The sequence below is a fragment of the Phyllobates terribilis genome, unplaced genomic scaffold (genome assembly GCF_046119375.1).
Source record: "Phyllobates terribilis strain yellow unplaced genomic scaffold, ASM4611937v1 Scaffold_5__5_contigs__length_657084704, whole genome shotgun sequence".
Classification (NCBI taxonomy): Eukaryota; Metazoa; Chordata; class Amphibia; order Anura; family Dendrobatidae; genus Phyllobates; species Phyllobates terribilis.
In genome coordinates, this window is record NW_027362765.1 from 480,434,007 (window position 1) to 480,455,259 (window position 21,253).

Below are 21,253 nucleotides of genomic sequence, written 5' to 3' on the forward strand. Positions count from 1 at the left end.
GGGACAAAAATGTAAGCAAAAAATGTGGTCATGATGCCCTGTTATGGGGGAGGGGGTCTGCTGCTGACACTGGTATTGGGGTAATGTCCCCCAATTCTCTTAATATCCTCCATCCTGGTATATATGTCCCCTTCTTTCTGGTATACATGGCCCCCATCCCCATCCTGGTATGCATGGTACCCCTTCATCCCCCATCCTGGTATGCATGACACCCCTTGGTCCCCCATCCTGGTATGCATGGAACTCCTTGATCCCCCTTTCTGGTATACATAGCACCCCCTGATCCCCATTCTAGTTTTCATGGCACCCCTTGATCCTCCATCCTGGTATGCATGGCACCCCTTGATCCCCCATCCTGGTATTCATGGTACCCCTTGATCCCCCATCCTGATATTCATGGCACCCCCTTATCCCCATCTTAGTATTAATGGCACCCCTTAATCCCCCATCCTGGTATGCATGGCACCCCATGATCCCCCATCTTGGTATTCATGGCACCCCTTGATCCCCATCCTGGTATTCCCGGCACCTCTTTATCCCCCATTCTGGTATTCATGGCACCCCTTTATCCCCCATCCTGGTATTCATAGCACCCCTTGATCCCCCACCCTGGTATGCATGGCACCCCTTGATCCCCCATCCTGGTATGCATGGCACCCCTTGCTCCCCCATCCTGGTATGCATGGCACCTCTTGAGCCTCCATCTTGGTATGCATGGCACCCCTTAAACCCCCATCCTGGTATGCATGGCACCCCTTGAGCCCCCATCCTGGTATGCATGGCACCCCTTGAGGCCCCATCCTGGTATGCATGGCACCCTCTGAGACCCTATACTGGTATGCACGGCACCCTCTGAGCCCCCATTTCACTGCCCACAAAAAAAATAAACAATCATACTCACCTCCTCTCTTCTCCAGTGCTGTCCCACTCTGCTGCCGACACTCTCACTGTGTGAGCCGCGCATGGCAGGGCACGCATGGAGTCCCTGCCATGCACCCTCACACAGTGTGAGACACTGTGCTGGAATAGTCACTGCTCCCCACGCCAGGACTCTGTAAGTGGAGAGCAGTGACCATTCAGTCTGTTCAATAGCGCGCACACTGTACCGCAACACGGCTCCTGCTGCCACTCTGCGGTCAGTGTGCCCACTATTAAAGACCATGGATATTCACTACAACCCATGTATACAGACCGCAGAGTGGCAGCAGGAGCCGCGCTGCAGATCCAGTGTGCCGGCTATTAAGAGAAATGAATATTCATTGCTCTCCACACCCATAGGCTTGGGGAGCAGGGAATTTTCATTTTCTTTAGTAGCAGGCACAGCGTAGGCTGCAGCAGGCGGCTGCTGCCTCCTGTGCCATGTTGATCCCCCGCTGCCACTCCCCCCACACCCACCACCAAGCACAGGCATGAATATAGTATTCAGACTATAAGACGCACCCCCCACTCTCCTCCAAAATTTTGGAGGAAAAAAGTGCGTCTTATAGTCCGCAAAATTTTGTAATTGCACGTCTAATTTCAAAAGAAATGTAATGCATTAAACTAGTTTACACATACAATTTAACCTACTTGGCTGAATTATAAAAAAAAAATGATGGCTGCCGGATTGCAGGGAGGGAAATTTGCTGTGGTATTAAGTGGTTCCATAAAGATTTACATACAAAATGGTCTGTCTTTAAGCACTAACTGCTCTTCTGGGAGTTTTTTTTTTAATAATGGACCATCATTACCATTTTGACTAATAAAAGATCGATGGGCATATTAGTAAGATGAAAAAAATAAAAAAGATAGAAACAATGCATACCTTACAAGTCACCATATATATTACATTTTACATTTGTAACTAAAGGGTACAGAAAACAGAACTATCCGAAAATACAAAAACAAATTAATATTTTTCAGGATTATTTTGTTTATTGCTACAAACTTGTAAATAGCACGGCATATTATAATCTTTGGCAACCACTAGATTCGCAGTCCCACATGAGGGGCCCTTCAGTCTGCATGCCAAGCTAGGATTGATAATTGGATGTGAACATCTGGTGAGAGTCATATAAGTAGGATATACTAAAGTAGATATGTAAAACATTGTCCTGAATAAGCCTATTTTTTTGCACCGCTATGCATTTTGCTTACCCATAATTTAATAGCCTTGGAGGAATCTGCTATTTGGGAAAGCTTATTTTCTAAGGCGTGTAGGGAATTCCTTACAATTGATATTATGTTTAAGAGCTTTTGAAAATGTGATATTTTCTTCTGAGGACCACTATTACATTGGATTAATAGGTTTGGGATAGCTGGAGGCAGATTTTAGTTAATGGGTTTTACTGGATTTAGGAGATGACTATGTATCCTTGAAGGTCCCATTACTCTTTTTCTATTTAAAATAACAAAAATACATAATAACTCAACTTTGTATTCTGTTTTCAGGATATGAATGACTTCTCGCCCGTATTTACCAAAGCTATCTACTGGGGAATGGTGGCTCCAGATGCCATTAAGGGCACTGTTATTGTTACAGTTGCTGCAGAAGATCATGATCCCCCGGTAAGTTAAATACTTCTATTAATATACTAATACCCAAGTGAGAACTCTCTTTAACCCTCATAAGTGACCCAGTCCTTTCAGCTTCTGAGAGTTGATTATTAAAAGTCTCTCACAGCAGTAGCCCTCATACATTTTTGATGTTTCCATATTGCTTAGCATAATGGCTTGAGTAGCATTTGATAATTTTAAAGTCAAGTATCAGGAACCAGCGTTTGTTTAGGTCAAGGGGCTAGATGTATTAGGGCAAAGCATATACACATAGCAGACTTCGAAATATTTTATAGAAAGATAGAAAGAAAGAAAGGAAGAAAGAAAGAAAGAAAGAAAGAAAGAAAGAAAGAAAGAAAGAAAGAAAGAAAGAAAGAAAGAAAGAAAGAAAGAAGAAAAATAGCAGCATTAGCTACAGGTTATACATAAAAAAGAGTACATGGGGGTGCAAAACGTTCCAGGCATGAGTCTCTCCTGAATAGTAAAAACAAAGAATGGAAGCAGCACTCCAAATATGATGCAATTTATAGGACTTTAATGACCATGTGGTGACATTTTGGTTCACAGTTTGAACCTTTCTCAAACCTCGAGAAAGGTTTACGCTATGAACCAAAACTTCGCCACATGGTCATTAAAGTCCTATAAATTGCATCATATTTGGAGTGCTGCTTCCATTTTTTTCTTTCTAAATTAATACATAGATAGATATGGGATAGCTAGATAGATGGATAGATAATAGATAGATAATAGATTAGATGGATGATAGATAGATAGAATATATATATATATATATATATATATATATATATATATAACATATATTCCGCTGGAGGAAGAAGAGAATGCAGTGAAGATAGCAGCAAAATATGTGAGCGCATGCCTTAGGCTGCGAGAAAGAAAACTATGATATGTCATGGACTTCCATAGCCCCCACCATGGATGTGCCCCCATCCATCATCCCCACAGTCTCTATCCCTATTCCCTACTGAACACTTACTTTGGCAAAACTAATGTTTATTTAGTCCTGCCAATAAAGCTTCTTTGATAGATAGATAAATAGATAGATAGATATAGGATAGATAGATATAGGATAGATAGATGGATAGATAGATAGATATGGGATAGATGAATAGATGGATATATATGGGATAGATAGATAGATAGATAGATAGATAGATAGATAGATAGATAGATAGATGATACAGTGGTGGCCAAAAGTATTGGCACCCCTGCAATTCTGTCAGATAATACTCAGTTTCTTCCTGAAAATGATTGCAATCACAAATTCTTTGGTCTTATTGTCTTTATTTAATTTTCTTGCAAGGAAAAAACACAAAAGAGAATGAAGCAAACATCAAATCATTGATCATTTCACACAAAACTCCAAAAATGGGCCAGACAAAAGTATTGGCACCCTCAGCCTAATACTTGGTTGCACAACCTTTAGCCAAAATAACTGCGAACAACCGCTTCCGGTAACCATCAATGAGTTTCTTACAATGCTCTGCTGGAATTGTAGACCATTCTTCTTTGGCAAACTGCTCCAGGTCCCTGATATTTGAAGGGTGCCTTCTCCAAACTGCCATTTTGAGATCTTTCCACAGGTGTTCTATGGGATTCAGGTCTGGACTTATTGCTGGCTACCTTAGAAGTCTCCAGTGCTTTCTCTCAAACCATTTTATAGTGCTTTTGGAAGTGTGTTTTGGGTCATTGTCCTGCTGGAAGACCCATGACCTCTGAGGGAGACCCAGCTTTCTCACACTGGGCCCTACATTATGCTGCAAAATTTGTTGGTAGTCTTCAGACTTCATAATGCCATGCACACGGTCAAGCAGTCTAGTGCCAGAGGCAGCAAAGCAACCCCAAAACATCAGGGAACCTCCGCCATGTTTGACTGTAGGGACCGTGTTCTTTTCTTTGAATGCCTCTTTTTTTTTCCTGTACACTCTATGTTGATGCTTTTTCCCAAAAAGCTCTACTTTTGTCTCATCTGACCAGAGAACATTCTTCCAAAACGTTTTAGGCTTTCTCAGGTAAGTTTTGGCAAACTCCAGCCTGGCTTTTTTATGTCTCAGGGTAAGAAGTGGGGTCTTCCTGGGTATCCTACCATACAGTCCCTTTTCATTCAGATGCCGACGGATAGTACGGGTGGACACTGTTGTACCCTCGGACTGCAGGGCAGCTTGAACTTGTTTGGATGTTAGTCGAGGTTCTTTATCCACCATCCGCATAATCTTGCGTTGAAATCTCTCGTTAATTTTTCTTTTCCGTCAACATCTAGGGAGGTTAGCCACAGTGCCATGGGCTTTAAACTTCTTGATGACACTGCGCACGGAAGACACAGGAACATTCAGGTCTTTGGAGATGGACTTGTAGCCTTGAGATTGCTCATGCTTCCTCACAATTTGGTTTCTCAAGTCCCCAGACAGTTCTTTGGTCTTCATTCTTTTCTCCATGCTCAATGTGGTACACACAAGGACACAGGACAGAGGTTGAGTCAACTTTAATCCATGTTAACTGGCTGCAAGTGTGATTTAGTTATTGCCAACACCTGTTAGGTGCCACAGGTAAGTTACAGGTGCTGTTAATTACATAAATTAGAGAAGCATCACATGATTTTTCAATCAGTGCCAATACGTTTGTCCACCCCCTTTTTTAGGTTTGGTGTGGAATTGTATCCAATTTGGCTTTAGGACAATTCTTTTTGTGTTTTTTCATTGAAGACAAATTAAATAAAGATAATAATACCAAAGAATTTGTGATTGCAATCATTTTCAGGAAGAAACTGGGTATCATCTGACAGAATTGCAGGGGTGCCAATACTTTTGGCCACCACTGTAGATAGATATGGGATAGATGAATAGATGGATAGATATGGGATAGATAGAAAGATAGATAGATAGATAGATAGATATGGGAAAGATGGATAGATAGATAGATAGATATGGGAAAGATGGATAGATAGATAGATAGATAGATAGATAGATAGATAGATATGGGAAAGATGGATAGATAGATAGACAGATAGATAGATAGATACATAGATAGATAGATAGATAGATAGATAGATAGATAGATAGATAGATAGATAGATAAAATGTATGACTCCAAAGTAAGATTATTTCCAAATGTTTGCTGTAAATCTGTGAGAAGCCACATGTTACTAGTGGATTTTGTTGCAGATTTGCCATTAGATTACATCCTACTTCATTACAATGTATTGCATAGGGTGAGAACTTGGGGAATAAATCTGCAGCTTTTATTACATAAAAATTTGAAGCATAATTTTCATGCGGATTCTTTCTGTTACATGTGGATGGTGTCTGGAGAATCCTATTCACTTGTGTTGTGGTGTTAACTGCTGTGATTCAGCACAACAAAGTCAGAACGTGTGAACATTGACAAAACAAACTAACAACCCAAACTCTTTCTATATGGTGATTATATTGAACACTGCATATACTATAGCGCAATTCATATTTTCTATATTTTGTACTTTTTAAAGAGATTTTCCCCATAAGGGCAGGGACAGACGGCAGTAGATTCTCTAATCCAAGAGAAATGGGCCGATTATGCATATGACACTCTGATCACACTCTGATCAAAGTTTGCCCAGAGTGTCAGCACAGTGTGATCTAATTCTCAGATGAGAAAATTGGAGCACATTGTGAGAAGATGATGGAGAATAAAATTTCTCCATCTTCTCCTTTCTGTCAAGGAAATTGGACTGCACTCCGATGTCATCCGAGTGCAGTCTGATGATTTCCACGCACTCATTGACTTGCATGGCTGAGCACGATATGAATATTGGATTAAACTCGGGCATGCAGCAATTTATTCCTCGAAGGAAAAAATCAGACATGTGCATCGCCCCAGAGAATAATATTAGCCCAAGTGTGTTCCATTGTTTTATACGATCAAAAATACACTCATCTGCACCTGCCTTAAGTAGCATAATTTCAGCAAATTGAAAAAAATATCCCTTCAATCCCATTTCTGCATCTTAACTATACTTCCGATTCTCTTAACCTTACATTCGATAGTCACAATGCAGATTGGCTCACTTTGACTGACAGCTGCCTCATATAAGTATCCATGCTGCTATTACCTACCACTTGTTTTTGCAGCTAGTTTGCAAACTCGAACGTGCCCTTGGGGACTACATGATAATCTGAACACATGCATATGACAATGTTTCTAGTCATTTACTTGACTCTGTAATGCAGCTGCTATTATCTGCGGTGTTCCCATTGCTAATAACTGAACCGTATTCTTTTCCACATTGTAACATCATGTTGGTTAACACTAATTGAAATATTTCCTCGAGCTCATCATATGCGTTGATTGAAAGGCGGAATGTTTTTTTCCTAATTTACAGCAATTTAGTAAATGTGTCTTGTAAAATACTCCCAGAAAGGAGTGTGTTTAACCGCCTTGATTGGATAAGCATTGCAAAGGAAGAAAAAAAAAATCCTTCGCAGTTGAATTTACATGGAATAGATTAAAATGTTAAGCTTGTGCCACGTGGAGTGAGACTACAGTGCGGGTTTCATTATTAACGGAGAATGCACAGAGCGGAAGAGACGGAGTACATTGCACTTGCAGTTTTTAAGATGCAGAAGAGAATTTACTGCTTAGATATGTATGCAATGAGCTGAATCAATGGTTGTGCTGGTACCTTGAAAAGTCATTTCAACCACTGGTGCCTGAGGTGCTGGTGGAACAACAGGACAGGATAAAGGGTACATATGCAATGATTCACTGTGCTTGATTTCCCCTTCTTTAGGAAATGTACCAAATAGTATTATATGTACTATTTAATGCAGCACTCCCACCTATATATTTTTTTGTTAAATATGTGCACATAAAGTGTGCGTGTATTAATATTCTCTCCTATCACTTGTCTCTCCACTGTGCAGTGCTGTTCTTCTCCTTTTCTCAGTGATATCATTCCTCTGCAGACTCTCCGGGTCACGCTGAGCTCTACATGACCCGGAATTGGCTTTAACAATGTAAGCCTAGGAAGCATTAGAAATAGGCCTCATGGGCTTAATTGTAAAAGACTTCCAGCTGACACAAAATGAATAGAGTGAGCCGGATAGTCTGAAGAGCGGTGATGTCAATGAGAAGAGGAGCAAAAGGGCGCTGAACACCAGTGACAGCAGCAGTTGGTGAGTATATTAACATTGTGTTAGCTACAAACGCACAGGAAACTTGGTAAAAGTTGAAGGAAAGATGAATGCAGCACGTTATCAGCAAATACTGGAGGCAAATTTGCACTCATCAGCCTGAAAGCTACAGATGGGACGTATTTGGAAGTTCCAATATGACAACAATCCAAAACACAAGGTCAAGTCAACCTGTCATTGGCTACAGCAGAACACAGTGAAGGTTCTGGAGTGGCCATCTCAGTCTCCTGACCTCAATATCATTGAGCCACTCTGGGGAGATCTCAAGTGCGCAGTTCATGCTAGACAGCCCTGGAATTTACAGGAACTGGAGGCTTTTTGCCAAGAAGAATTGGCAGCTTTACCATCTGAGAAAATAAAGAACCTCATCCACAATTACCACAAAAGACTTCAAGCTGTCATTGATGTTAGAGGGGGCAATACATGGTATTAAGAACTGGGGTATGTGAACTTTTGATCATGGTCATTTGGATGTTTTTGGTTCTCATTAAGATTTAAAAAGAGAAAACACAGTAGTTTGACAATAAATGGCTTCACCCAACCAATAACCATGAGTGGAGAAAAAGTTTTTTTGTTATAATACATATTCTCTGAAACAAGGCCAAGAAAGCAAAAATTCTGCTGGGGTATTTAAACCTTTGAGTACAACTGTGTGTATATATATATATATATATATATATATATATATATATATATATATATATATAAAATAAAGGGAACACTTAAACAACAGAATATAACTCCTAGTAAATCAAACCTCTGTGAAATCAAACTGTCCACTTAGGAAACAATACTGATTGACAATCGATTTCACATGCTATTCTGCACATGGAATAGACAATAGATGGAAATTATTGGCAATTGTCAAGACACCCTCAAAAAAGGAGTGGTTCTGCAGGTGGGGACCACAGACCAAATCTCAGTACCAATGCTTTCTGGCAGATGTTTTGGTCACTTTTGATTGTTGGTTGTGCTTTCACACTCGTGATAGCATGAGAGGGACTCTACAACCCACAGAAGATGCTCAGGTAGTGCAGCTCATCCAGGATGGCACATCAATGCGAGCTGTGGCAAGAAGGTTTGCTGTGTCTGTCAGTGTAGTGTCCAGAGGCTGGAGGTGCTACCAGGAGACATGCCAGTACACCGGGAGACGTGGAGGGGGCCATAGGAGGGCAACAACCCAGCAGCAGGACCGCTACCTCTGCCTTTGTGCAAGGAGGAACAGGAGGAGCACTGCCAGAGCCCAGCAAGATGAACTCCAGAAGGCCACAAATGTGCATGTGTCTGCACAAATGGTTAGAAACCGACTCCATGAGGGTGGTATGAGGGTCCGACGTCCACAGATGGGGGTTGTGCTCATAGCCCAACACCGTGCAGGACGCTTGGCATTTGCCACAGAACACCAGGATTGGCAAAGTCGCAACTGGCACCCTGTGCTCTTCACAGATGAAAGCAGGTTCACACTGAGCACATGTGACAGGCGTGACAGAGTCTGGAGACGCTGTAGTGAGTGATCTGCTACCTGCAACATCCTTCAGCATGACCGGTTTGGCAGTGGATCAGTAATGGTGTGGGGTGGCATTTCTTTGGAGGGCCGCTCAGCCATCCATGTGCTCGCCAGAGGTAGCCTGACTGACATTAGGTAGCTAGATGAGATCCTCAGACCCCTTGTGAGACCATATGCTGGTGCGGTTGGTCCTGGGTTCCTCCTAATGCAGGACAATGCCAGACCTCATGTGGCTGGAGTATGTCAGCAGTTCCTGCAAGATGAAGGCATTGAAGCTATGGACAGACCTGCCCATTCCCCAGATCTGAATCCGATTGAGTACATCTGGGACATCATGTCTCGCTCCATACACCAACGTCAAGTTGCACCACAGACTGCCCAGGAGTTGGCGGATGCTAAAGTCCAGGTCTGGGAGGAGATCCCACAGGAGACCATCCGAAACCTCATCAGGAGCATGCCCAGGCATTGTAGGGAGGTCATACAGGCACGTGGAGGCCACACACAATACTGAGTCTCATTTTGACTTGTTTTAAGGACATTACATCAAAGTTGGAGTAGCCTGTAGTGTGTTTTTCCACTTTAATTTTGGGGGTGACTCCAAATCCAGGCCTCCATTGGTTAATAAATTTGATTTCCATTTATGATTTTTGTGTGATTTTGTTGTCAGCACATTCAACTTTGTACAGAACAAAGTATTCAATGAGAATATTTCATTCATTCAGATCAAGGATGTGTTATTTGAGGGTTCCCTTTATTTTTTTGAGCAGTGTATATATCTATCTATATAATTGTCTTATCCCATCTGTCTTTCTGTCTGTCTGTCTTTCTGTCTGTCTGTCTGTCTTGGAAATCCCGGGTCGCTGATTGGTCCGGCCGCGGCCAATCAGCGACGCGGCATTTCAGAAAAGCATGGCGGCCATTAGCGGCTCATGTGTGGTACGGAGGTCAGCGGTGATGCAGCCGGCTGCTCGCAGCATAAGTTGCCCGACCGCAGGTGCCGCTGACCTACATGTGGCTATCGTCGGAAGATCAGCGGCTACGGCTGCTTATCTCCCGAGGACAAGTGTGACGCCCCTCCCCTCCCCTCCTCTCCCCTCCTTTCCCCTCCTCTCCCCTCCTCTCCCCTCCCCTCTCCTTCCGTCCCTCCCCCCGCTCGATCAGGTCCCCGGCACCCGGCGTCATACTTAATCCTCCCCTCCTCTCCCCTCCCCTCTCCTCTCCTCCCGTCCCTCCCCCCGCTCGATCAGGACCCCGGCACCCGCCGTCATACTTACCCCTCCCCATGCTTGCGCAGCAACTCCTGTGTCTTCCGCTGCAGCTCTGTGACGTCTCAGGTCAGAGGGCGCGGTGACGTCTTTACACCGCGCTCTCTCCTGACCGGTTACAGCGCACAGCGTGAAGATGCCGGCTACGCTGGAGTCCAGAGAAGCAGTGAGGTGAGTATTAGATTTTTTTTTTTTTTTGTATAGGGCCATAGGGGACCTGCATGGGGCACTATGGGGGGATGGGACATCCTGCATGGGGTATTATATAGGGAGGATGTGACAGCCTGCATGGGTCATTATATGGGGGGAGAGGTGACATCCTGCATGGGCATTATATGGGGGGTGACTTCCTGTATGGGGAATTATATGGGGGCGGAGAGGTGACATCCTGCATGGGGCATTATATGGGGGTAGAGGTGACATCCTGCATGGGCCATTATATGGGGGGAGAGTTGACATCCTACATGGGACATTATATGGGGGAGAGGTGACATCCTGCATGGGGTATTATATAGGGGGGATGTGACATCCTGCATGGGGCACTATAGTGGGATGTGACTTCCTGAATGGGGCATTATATAGGGGGGATGTGACATCCTGCATGGAGTATTATATGCATGGGGTATTATATACGGGGGATGTGACTTCCTGCATGGGGCATTATAAAGGAGGGTCGGGAGACATAAGCTAAAATACCCGATGCATTAGAATCGGGCCACCATCCAGTATACACATATTTAATAAATATATAGATGAGAGTGCTTCTTTAAAAGGGTATTCTCACCTTAGTAATAGATGTTTTATTGCCAGGATATACAATCACTTAAAGGGTTCTCTCACACGAGTGTATACAGAGGACAAGTGCTATCTGAATTTTTTATCGGATAGCACTCAGACAATGTTATTCAACTAGGCAGTGCTAATGCACAATTTTTTTTCACTGACAAAATCTCGCCATGGAGAAAATCTCAGCATTCTTCTATTTCAATTTGAAATTAGCGGCCCATTCAAGTCTAGATCGGTGCATGTAAAACACCAGACTGCACTTGGATGACATCTGAGTGTGGTCTGATTTCCACATTTCTACAGACTCACAGAGTAAAGAAAATGGACAAATTCTGTTTTCCATATTCTCCTCTCAGTGTGCTCCAATTCTGTCATCAGGGAGAATCGGATCACATTATGCTTATACTCGGATCAAAACTGATCAAAGTTTGATCAGAGTGTGATTTGCAGAATCAGCCTGATACTCTCAGATGAGAGGATTTACGGCTGTCTGTCCATAGCCAAAGGCTTATATTCACATCATAAAAGATAGGTATAATTGGAAAGAGATTGTAAAAATAAGGAACTTTGCAATTGACTATTTCTCTTAATAATCAGAATTTTTTAAGGGTTTTTGTTTGTTTGTTTAGAACTCAATGCCGAGGATCAACTGTTGGGGCATTGTAGCAGCTGTGGCCAAACATGTGCGGTACTTTTACCTATTTTTAATTAAGATTGGGAGCATTTCGCTGAGCCTGGAGCTCACTGTTACCTCCCAATCCTAGCCAATTTAATTTCCACTGTACTTCAGGTGCTGCCAACGTAGACGTGCTTCATATAACTCCCTCAGGAGCACCCAGTTCAAACCATCAAACAGTTCAGACCTTCTCTGCTATGATGTTACAAACTGTCAATCAAGCAGGAGCTCCTACTCCCCCAAAATGAGGAACTGGGCTGGCTGGGGAGCAATGTGTTCCAAAAAATAATATGATGCAATAAACCATTTATTGATTGCTTCAGACCTTACCCCTGGTACACCAATGGATCCTAAAAAGGAAGGTGTCACTTTGCTTTGTGGTCCTTCAAGGCACCAGACTGTGCCACTGGCCAAATTTGCACACTGCAGTAGGTGGATGATGACACCTCTGTGTCCCCTACACAATGTCCAAACAGTCTCTTCATTCTTACAATTGGTGGGGTCTCAGAGGTTGGATTTTCGGGGATGTCCGGTGATATCATATAGTAGCAAAATGCAATTACTTACTGATAAGCAAAAACCACTTTGCAGAAAGCTCCTTTTATATTCTGCGCCAAGGAATATAGACTTCTTAAAGATTTTTCATTTCTTAATAGTACTAATAAACGTACTATGGTTCATGCTTCTTTATGATGCCTGAAGCTTCCCGATTATTCCCCAGTGTAGACATGTGATAGAGGTGACGGTGACAAAAATGCTGCAGATAGCTGTGACCTGTAAATGGAAGTGATGGAGCGCTGATTGATTGGTTATATAATCATTCAGGGCTCTTTATGAACACCGCAGAGTAAAATAACTCTAATTGTAGAAATCACAACCCCTTATATATTCTAGCTATAATTTAATTTCTAGAGGCAAGATAAAGTTAAAGTGCTCTGTAATCTGATCAAGCCTAGAATCACACATGCAGTTTTTAGTTTTACAAAACTTCTCTTAATAATAATTTATTATAAAGTAGTAAATTTGCAATGAGAAAATGGATCAAGATGGAGTCAAATTTCCTGAAATTCCCAGTTTGACGTGAGTCCAAACACTTTGATATTTGATTCGCAGTTCGTAAAGAAAAGTTTCCCTGTTTTCCCACAGTGCTGAAGCAGCAGAGAGAACAGTCTAAAGTCTTTTTACATGAATGTGCGGGCCCCCCATAATGTCCTGCAGCTATAATATCACCCGGATAATCATACCTTGTACAGTGGTGGTCTGTACCTGGACCACCACAGATCAGCAGTTCCCTGTAGAGCATGGTTTGTACGTCAGTCGTTTTCCATCTCCAAAGTCACTGGATCTCTCTTTTGTAGAATGTAAGCTCTTCTGTTCAGCGGGATCACCTTTATTTCTACTATAGAGTGTAAGCTCTTAAGATAAGCAGGGCCTTCTATCTCCAGCCTGTACAGTCTAAGCTCTTATGGTCAGCAGGGTAGTCTCCCTGTTTTTCTTCTCCTACAAATGTATTTTTTGACCAATTACAAGTTTTCCAGTATTGAGAATCAAGCAAATCTTGGGGGAAAATATGGCAAACCAGAGAATTTGAATTTCAAAAGAAGTAAATTACAGTTTACGCACATAGGGGCCTCCATATAACATTTTCATAAAATCAAAAAATCCTACAGAAAGTAAATGTTCATATTATACATACCCGGCTCGTATTTTATAAAGGTTAGTACAGAACACATCAGCAGTTAATATAAGATGTAAATTCATTAACATATGCTTTTTATTAGAGATAATTATCTAAAAAGGAAATGTATGATTGCCGTCGTAGCCTAGAAGGAAATGTACGTTTGTGAATACAGTCCCTACAGGATATAAGGTATACATGCCAAATGACCTTTATTTTCATTGATTAGCACTATATTAATTAATTCTGCTTACCATGGTTAATAATCAGTACTTCCTTCCCCAAGGCTTTAATTGCTATAATTTATCAAGAGTGTGAATAATTCACAACAGTGTTTTGTGTTCTGTGCATTTAATGTAAGCTATAATTTCCTTTCCTTCTTTTATTAATACTCATTAAATATAGTAATGTTTTATACCGGGAGTTTGTCTGTGGTGCATATAACATAAGCATTCCTGCAGTAAAACTACATTACAGTTTTTGCACAAAATGTACGATGTTTTTACATGACCCATTGTCAGTGTGATTCCTAGTAACTTGGCAATTAGATTGTAAGCTCCATTGGTGCAGGAATAAATTTGACATTCCATTGCACCACCGAAGACTTGGTTTTGATTTCAACCCATGACTATTTTTGCCCTAAATTTGATGTTTTCTGAGATCTCCTTTCACGGTCAATGTTCAATTACCTTTTATGACAATTGACCCAAATGTTGTTGAGATCGATGCATTTTTATTAAAGGAGTTTTCCACTACATTTTAACTAAAACTTATTTGGCCCAGGGAGTATACTAAAATATAAAGCCTCATATTCATCTTGCTGAGAAATGCAACTTCAGTCTTGCAGCTGTATTCAGCGCCTGACTGTAAGAGTGGAGGAGCAGCGCTCTCTCTCGGGATCTCGGGATGGTGAATAAAGCTATTTTTAATTTCAATACACCCCCTGGGCACAACAAGATTTAGTTAAAATTTTTGTATAAAACCCTGTTAAGGAAAGATTGACATTTGAAGAACGATCATAATAGATCATTTGGCTAGGGAAGAGTGGGGGAGAGAGGGTAGGAGCTTGGCTCGCTAGAAAGGCATAAGAATCATTGCAGGCAAATATAACCGGTGGGTGCCATACCTGCTGGTGACTTCAACCAAGATTGCAGAGACTAAAGGGGTAATTCCAGCACATCCATGTGGAGGGGCTGGAATTACCCCTTTCGTCTCTGCATAGCAGATCAGATCGGCCTTCAGTAAAAATAAACCCCCAATCCACGATTCAGGTCAGTTCTGTCTGGCAATGGACAGGAGCTTTGCAAATTTCTTGACCTTCTGGGATCCCAGGCTCATGTCATGATTTACTGTGCTGGCACGTCACACAAGGCCAGTGAATCAAACGCCAAGCAAGGGAAGCTCAGTAAATTCGCTCAGCTCAATTGAGAGAATAGAGCTAGACCGTGGACCAGGGTTGCACAAAGCATTCAACTCATCTTTAGTCTTCATGGTCTCCTAAGTCCCATCATGATTACTTTATTTTCTTTCAAAGTCAAGATAAGGGAGATGAATAGAATAACTAATTTTTGTCACATGACTTTAGCGATTTAGATAATTTACCGAGAGAGAAATTGTAAAAAAGTATGCTACTAAAAACATAAACAAAGGATAATGGTCTATGTGCTTGAATATGTTAACTGCAGTGTGATGCCTATTGTTGTGCTTCCTACTAAATTCTCTGTAGAGCTAGTAGGGACCATATAAAGCTAGAATTACCGCTAGCGGTACCATTATTGCATCATTGTGGTGATTTCCTGTTTGTACAAAGACAAATATGGGAATGAATTGAATGTCCAAATTGACTTTTATATTAAAAGTCAGGACATCCTCAACTAACTAATAGAAAAAGATAAGGATATGTCCATGAATTTCTACCAAAGAATGGGAAAGGTGCATTCATAGTTGGATGTATATGGATGTTTTACTCCATATTAAAATAAAGGTTTCATAAACAAGGTGGAATAGTGAATGCTTATGATTAGTGTTGAGCCACCCCCGTAGTGTTCGGGTTCGGTTCGGTTCGTCGAACACCGGGATGTTCGAGGAACTGTTCGTCGAACTGTTCGTCGAACACCTTAGAACACCGTCGAACACCGTTAAAACCAATGGCAGGCAAACAAAAACACATAGAAACACATAGAAAACACCTGCAAAGGTGTCCAAAAGCTGACAAACTGCTCAGAAGACACTCTCTTTAAAAAGCCGGCCGGCAAATTCAGCAGCGGCATACACCGGTACCCGACAATTTAGACAAGAAGGAATAGAGCATCACACATAGATTAGATAGATAGAAACATGTCAGTCACACATATAAGAAGCACAGTGACAGTGTTGGTTACTGCACTTGTCATTTAGTGTAAAGGATTTATTAAAAAAAATATTAGTGTTTTCATGCACCGTCTCTTTAAAAAAGCCGGCCGGCAATTCAGCATCTGTACCCGACAATTTATAACAGACAGAATAGAGCTTCACACATAGATTAGATAGATAGAAACATGTCAGTCACATATATATGAAGTACAGTGATAGTGTTGCTTACTGTACTTGTCATTTAGTGTAAAGGATTTATTTAAAAAAATAATAGTGTTTTCATGCACTGTCTCTTTAAAAAAGCCGGCCGGCAATTCAGCAGCGGTACCCGACAATTTAGAACAGAAAGATAGAGCATCACACATAGATTAGATAGATAGAAACATGTCAGTCACATATATATGAAGTACAGTGATAGTGTTGGTTACTGTACTTGTCATTTAGTATTAAAATAAAGGATTTATTATTAAAAAAATTGGCGTGGGGTTCCCCTTAATTTTAGGCTCTAGCGGAGGTTAAGCAGACGGCTGGGGCAGATGTTTGAAGCCTGGGAAGGGGGTAATACCCACGGAGCTTCCCAGGCTACTAATATCAGCCCCCAGCTGAATACATAGCCTTTGCTAGCTATTAAAATGGGGGACCCCCCAAAAAAAATGACGTGGGGTCCCCCCTAATTTAATAGCTAGCAAAGGCTAGGCAGACAGCTGGGGGCTGATATTAATAGCCCAGGAAGGGAGCCAAGAATATTGGCCCCCTCCCAGGCTAGAAACACCAGCCGTCAGCCGCCCCAGAAATGGCGCATTCATAGGATGCGCCAATTCTGGCACTTAGCCTCGCTCTTCCACGCTGCCCTGGTGCGGTGGCAGGGGGTAATAGGGTTGGGGTTGATGTCAGCTTATAATGCCAGCTGACATCAAGCCCAGGTTAGTAATGGAGAGGCGTCTATAAGACACCCCCATTACTAACCCCATTGTCAAAGTTAAAAAAAACACAAACACCCAGAATAAAGTCCTTTAATTGAAATAAAGACACAATCCTTTATTGTTCTAAATTAAACCATACTTACCATCACGCCCATTCCAGCTGAAGCCAACGATCTCCTGCAATAAAAGAAAAATAATAAAGCAACCTCATCCTTACCTTTCCATGGTTCCCACGACAGCTTCAGCTCTGCTACATCGAGATGACAGGCTGGACCGCAGCAGAACGCTGCCATCCAGCCTGTCATCCCGCAGACACTGAGAAGCGCAGGCTTGCTTGCGCTGCTCAGCGTCTCTCTGTGACGACATCCAGATGAGCCGAGTTCATGTCCAATGAACTCGGCTCACCTCATGCACGTCACTGACCGCGTGGGAAAATTCTCACGCTGAAGCGCTGTTTGCAGGAGAATTTTCCCACGCTGTCAGTGACGTGCAGGAGGTGAGCTGAGTTCATTGGACATGAGCTCACCTCATGCACATCACTGACAGCGTGGGAGAATTCTCCTGCACTCAGCACTTCAGCGTGAGAATTTTCCCACGCTGTCAGTGACGTGCATGAGGTGAGCCGAGTTCATTGGACATGACCTCGGCTCATCTGGATGCCGTCACAGCGAGACAGTGAGGAGCGCAAGCATGCCTGCGCATCTCAGTGTCTGCGGGATGACAGACTGGATGGCAGCGTTCTGCTGCGGTCCAGCCAGTCATCTCGATGTAGCAGAGCTGAAGCTGTCGTGGGAACCATGGAAAGGTAAGGATGAGGTTGGTTTATTATTTTTCTTTTATTGCAGGAGATCGTTGGCTTCAGCTGGAATGGGTGTGATGGTAAGTATGGTTTAATTTAGAACAATAAAGAATTGTGTCTTTATTTCAATTAAAGGACTTTATTCTGGGTGTTGTGTTTTTTTTAAATACTTTACTAGAAATTCATGGCGGTCATGTCTAATACTGGCGTGACCCCATGAATTTTGGGCTTGGGGCCAGCTGATAATACCAAGCTGGCCCTAACCCCTTTATTACCCAGTGAGCCACCGCACCAGGGCCCTGGATGAGTTGGGTACAGCGCCAGAAGATGGCGCTTCTATGAACGCGCCATTTTCCGGGGTGGCTGCGGACTGCAATTTGTAGCGGGGGGGGGGCCCAGAAAGCTTGGGCCTCCCTGCGCTGCAGATTCCAGCCCCCAGCTGCCTAGTTGTACCTGGCTGGACACAAAAATAGGGCGAAGCCCCACGTACTTTTTTTTTAATTATTTCATGAAATTCATGAAATAATTAAGAAAAAAAGGGCTTCCCTATATTGTTGTGTCCGGCCAGGTATAATTAGGCAGCTGGTGGATGGGGGCAGCCCGTTCCTGCCTGCTGTACCTGGCTGGACACAAATATAGTGCGAAGCCCCACTTCAATTTTTTTTAATTATTTCATGAAATTCATGAAATAATTAAGAAAAAAAGGGCTTCCCTATATTGTTGTGTCCGGCCAGGTACAAATAGGCAGCTGGTGGATGGGGGCAGCCCGTTCCTGCCTGCTGTACCTGGCTGGACACAAATATAGTGCGAAGCCCCACTTCAATTTTTTTAAATTATTTCAGGAAATTCATGAAATAATTTAAAAAAAATTGACGTGGGGCTTCGCACTATATTTGTGTCCAGCCAGGTACAGCAGGCAGGAACGGGCTGCCCCCAACCACCAGCTGCCTATTTGTACCTGGCCGGACACAACAATATAGGGAAGCCCTTTTTTTCTTAATTATTTCATGAAATAATTTAAAGAAAATTGACGTGGGGCTTCGCCCTGTTTTTGTGTCCAGCCAGGTACAACTAGGCAGCTGGGGGCTGGAATCCGCAGCGCAGGGAGGCCCAAGCTTTCTGGGCCACCCCCGCTGCAAATTGCAGTCCGCAGCCACCCCGGAAAATGGCGCGTTCATAGAAGCGCCATCTTCTGGCGCTGTACCCAACTCATCCAGGGCCCTGATGCGGTGGCTCACTGGGTAATAAAGGGGTTAGGGCCAGCTTGGCATTATCAGCTGGCCCTAAGCCCGAAATTCATGGGGTCACGCCAATATTAGACATGACCACCATGAATTTCTAGTAAAGTATTTAAAAAAAACACAACACCCAGAAAAAAGTCCTTTAATTGAAATAAACACACAATTCTTTATTGTTCTAAATTAAACCATACTTATCATCACGCCCATTCCAGCTGAAGCCAATGATCTCCTGAAATAAAAGAAAAATAATAAAGCAACATCATCCTTACCTTTCCATGGTTCCCATGACAGCTTCAGCTCTGCTACATCGAGATGACAGGCTGGACCGCTGCAGAACGCTGCCATCCAGCCTGTCATCCCGCAGACACTGAGAAGCGCAGGCTTGCTTGCGCTCCACAGTGTCTCTCTGTGAGGGCATCCAGATGAGCCGAGTTAATGTCCAATGAACTCGGCTCACCTCATGCACGTCACTGACAGCGTGGGAAAATTCTCCTGCACTCAGCGCTTCAGCGGGAGAATTCTCACGCTGAAGCGCTGAGTGCAGGAGAATTCTCCCACGCTGTCAGTGACGTGCAGGAGGTGAGCTGAGTTCATTGGACATGAGCTCACCTTATGCACGTCACTGACAGCGTGGGAGAATTCTCCTGCACTCACCGCTTCAGCTTGAGAATTTTCCCACGCTGTCAGTGACGTGCATGAGGTGAGCCGAGTTCATTGGACATGAACTCGGCTCATCTGGATGTCGTCACAGAGAGACGCTGAGCAGCGCAAGCAAGCCTGCGCTTCTCAGTATCTGCGGGATGAGAGGCTGGATGGCAGCGTTCTGCTGCGGTCCAGCCTGTCATCTCGATGTAGCAGAGCTGAAGCTGTCGTGGGAACCATGGAAAGGTAAGGATGAGGTTGCTTTATTATTTTTCTTTTATTGCAGGAGATCGTTGGCTTCAGCTGGAATGGGCGTGACGGTAAGTATGGTTTAATTTAGAACAATAAAGGATTGTGTCTTTATTTCAATTAAAGGACTTTATTCTGGGTGTTTGTGCTTTTTTTAACTTTGACTATGGGGTTAGTAATGGGGGTGTCTTATAGACGCCTCTCCATTACTAACCTGGGCTTGATGTCAGCTGGCATTATAAGCTGACATCAACCCCAACCCTATTACCCCCTGCCACCGCACCAGGGCAGCGTGGAAGAGCGAGGCTAAGTGCCAGAATTGGCGCATCCTATGAATGCGCCATTTCTGGGGCGGCTGACGGCTGGTGTTTCTAGCCTGGGAGGGGGCCAATATTCATGGCTCCCTTCCTGGGCTATTAATATCAGCCCCCAGCTGTCTGCCTAGCCTTTGCTAGCTATTAAATTAGGGGGGACCCCACGTCATTTTTTGGGGGGGGTCCCCCATTTTAATAGCTAGTAAAGGCTATGTATTCAGCTGGGGGCTGATATTAGTAGCCTGGGAAGCTCCGTGGGTATTACCCCCTTCCCAGGCTTCAAACATCGGCCCCAGCCGTCTGCTTAACCTCCGCTAGAGCCTAAAATTAAGGGGAACCCCACGCCAATTTTTTTAATAATAAATCCTTTATTTTAATACTAAATGACAAGTACAGTAACCAACACTATCACTGTACTTCAGATATATGTGACTGACATGTTTCTATCTATCTAATCTATGTGTGAAGCTCTATTCTGTCTGTTATAAATTGTCGGGTACCGCTGCTGAATTGCCGGCCGGCTTTTTTAAAGAGACGGTGCATGAAAACACTATTATTTTTTTTGATAAATCCTTTACACTAAGTGACAATTACAGTAAGCAACACTGTCACTGTACTTCATATATATGTGACTGACATGTTTATATCTATCTAATCTATGTGTGAAGCTCTATTCTTTCGGTTCTAAATTGTCGGGTACAGGTGTATGCCGCTGCTGAATTGCCGGCTTTTCATGTTTCACTGTTGGCACTGTTCCCATCGATTTGGGCAATCACTGTAATGCCACAACCACCATGGCTGTGGCATTACAGTGAGTGGCAGACAATCCCTGCATGATTGGTGCTCTAAATAGCGCCAGACATGCAGGACACGCTTTTGGTGCACGAACAGTTATCGAACATAACCTCGAACAGCCGAATTTTTTGCAAATCGTTCGGGTTCGTCGAACAACTCGAACACCGCCCAAAACAGCTCGAATTTGAGATTGGCGAACAGTTCTAGTCGAACACCGCTCATCTCTACTTATGATTCCATATTTCAGAACACTGCACTGCATGTGCTGCCATATGTGTCTTGCATACAGAGCTATAGACCTA

General features: G+C 43.1%; 1 protein-coding gene across 1 annotated transcript in view; it reads left to right on the forward strand.

Annotated features, from left to right (window-relative positions):
• The window catches only part of PCDH15 (protocadherin related 15), a 2,836,044-nt gene that overhangs the window by 2,053,799 nt on the left and 760,992 nt on the right, over positions 1-21,253 (forward strand). The window contains exon 21 of the mRNA XM_073685487.1: positions 2,431-2,547. Within this exon, the coding sequence (XP_073541588.1) occupies positions 2,431-2,547 (117 nt within the window). The remainder of the gene's footprint in view (positions 1-2,430; positions 2,548-21,253) is intronic.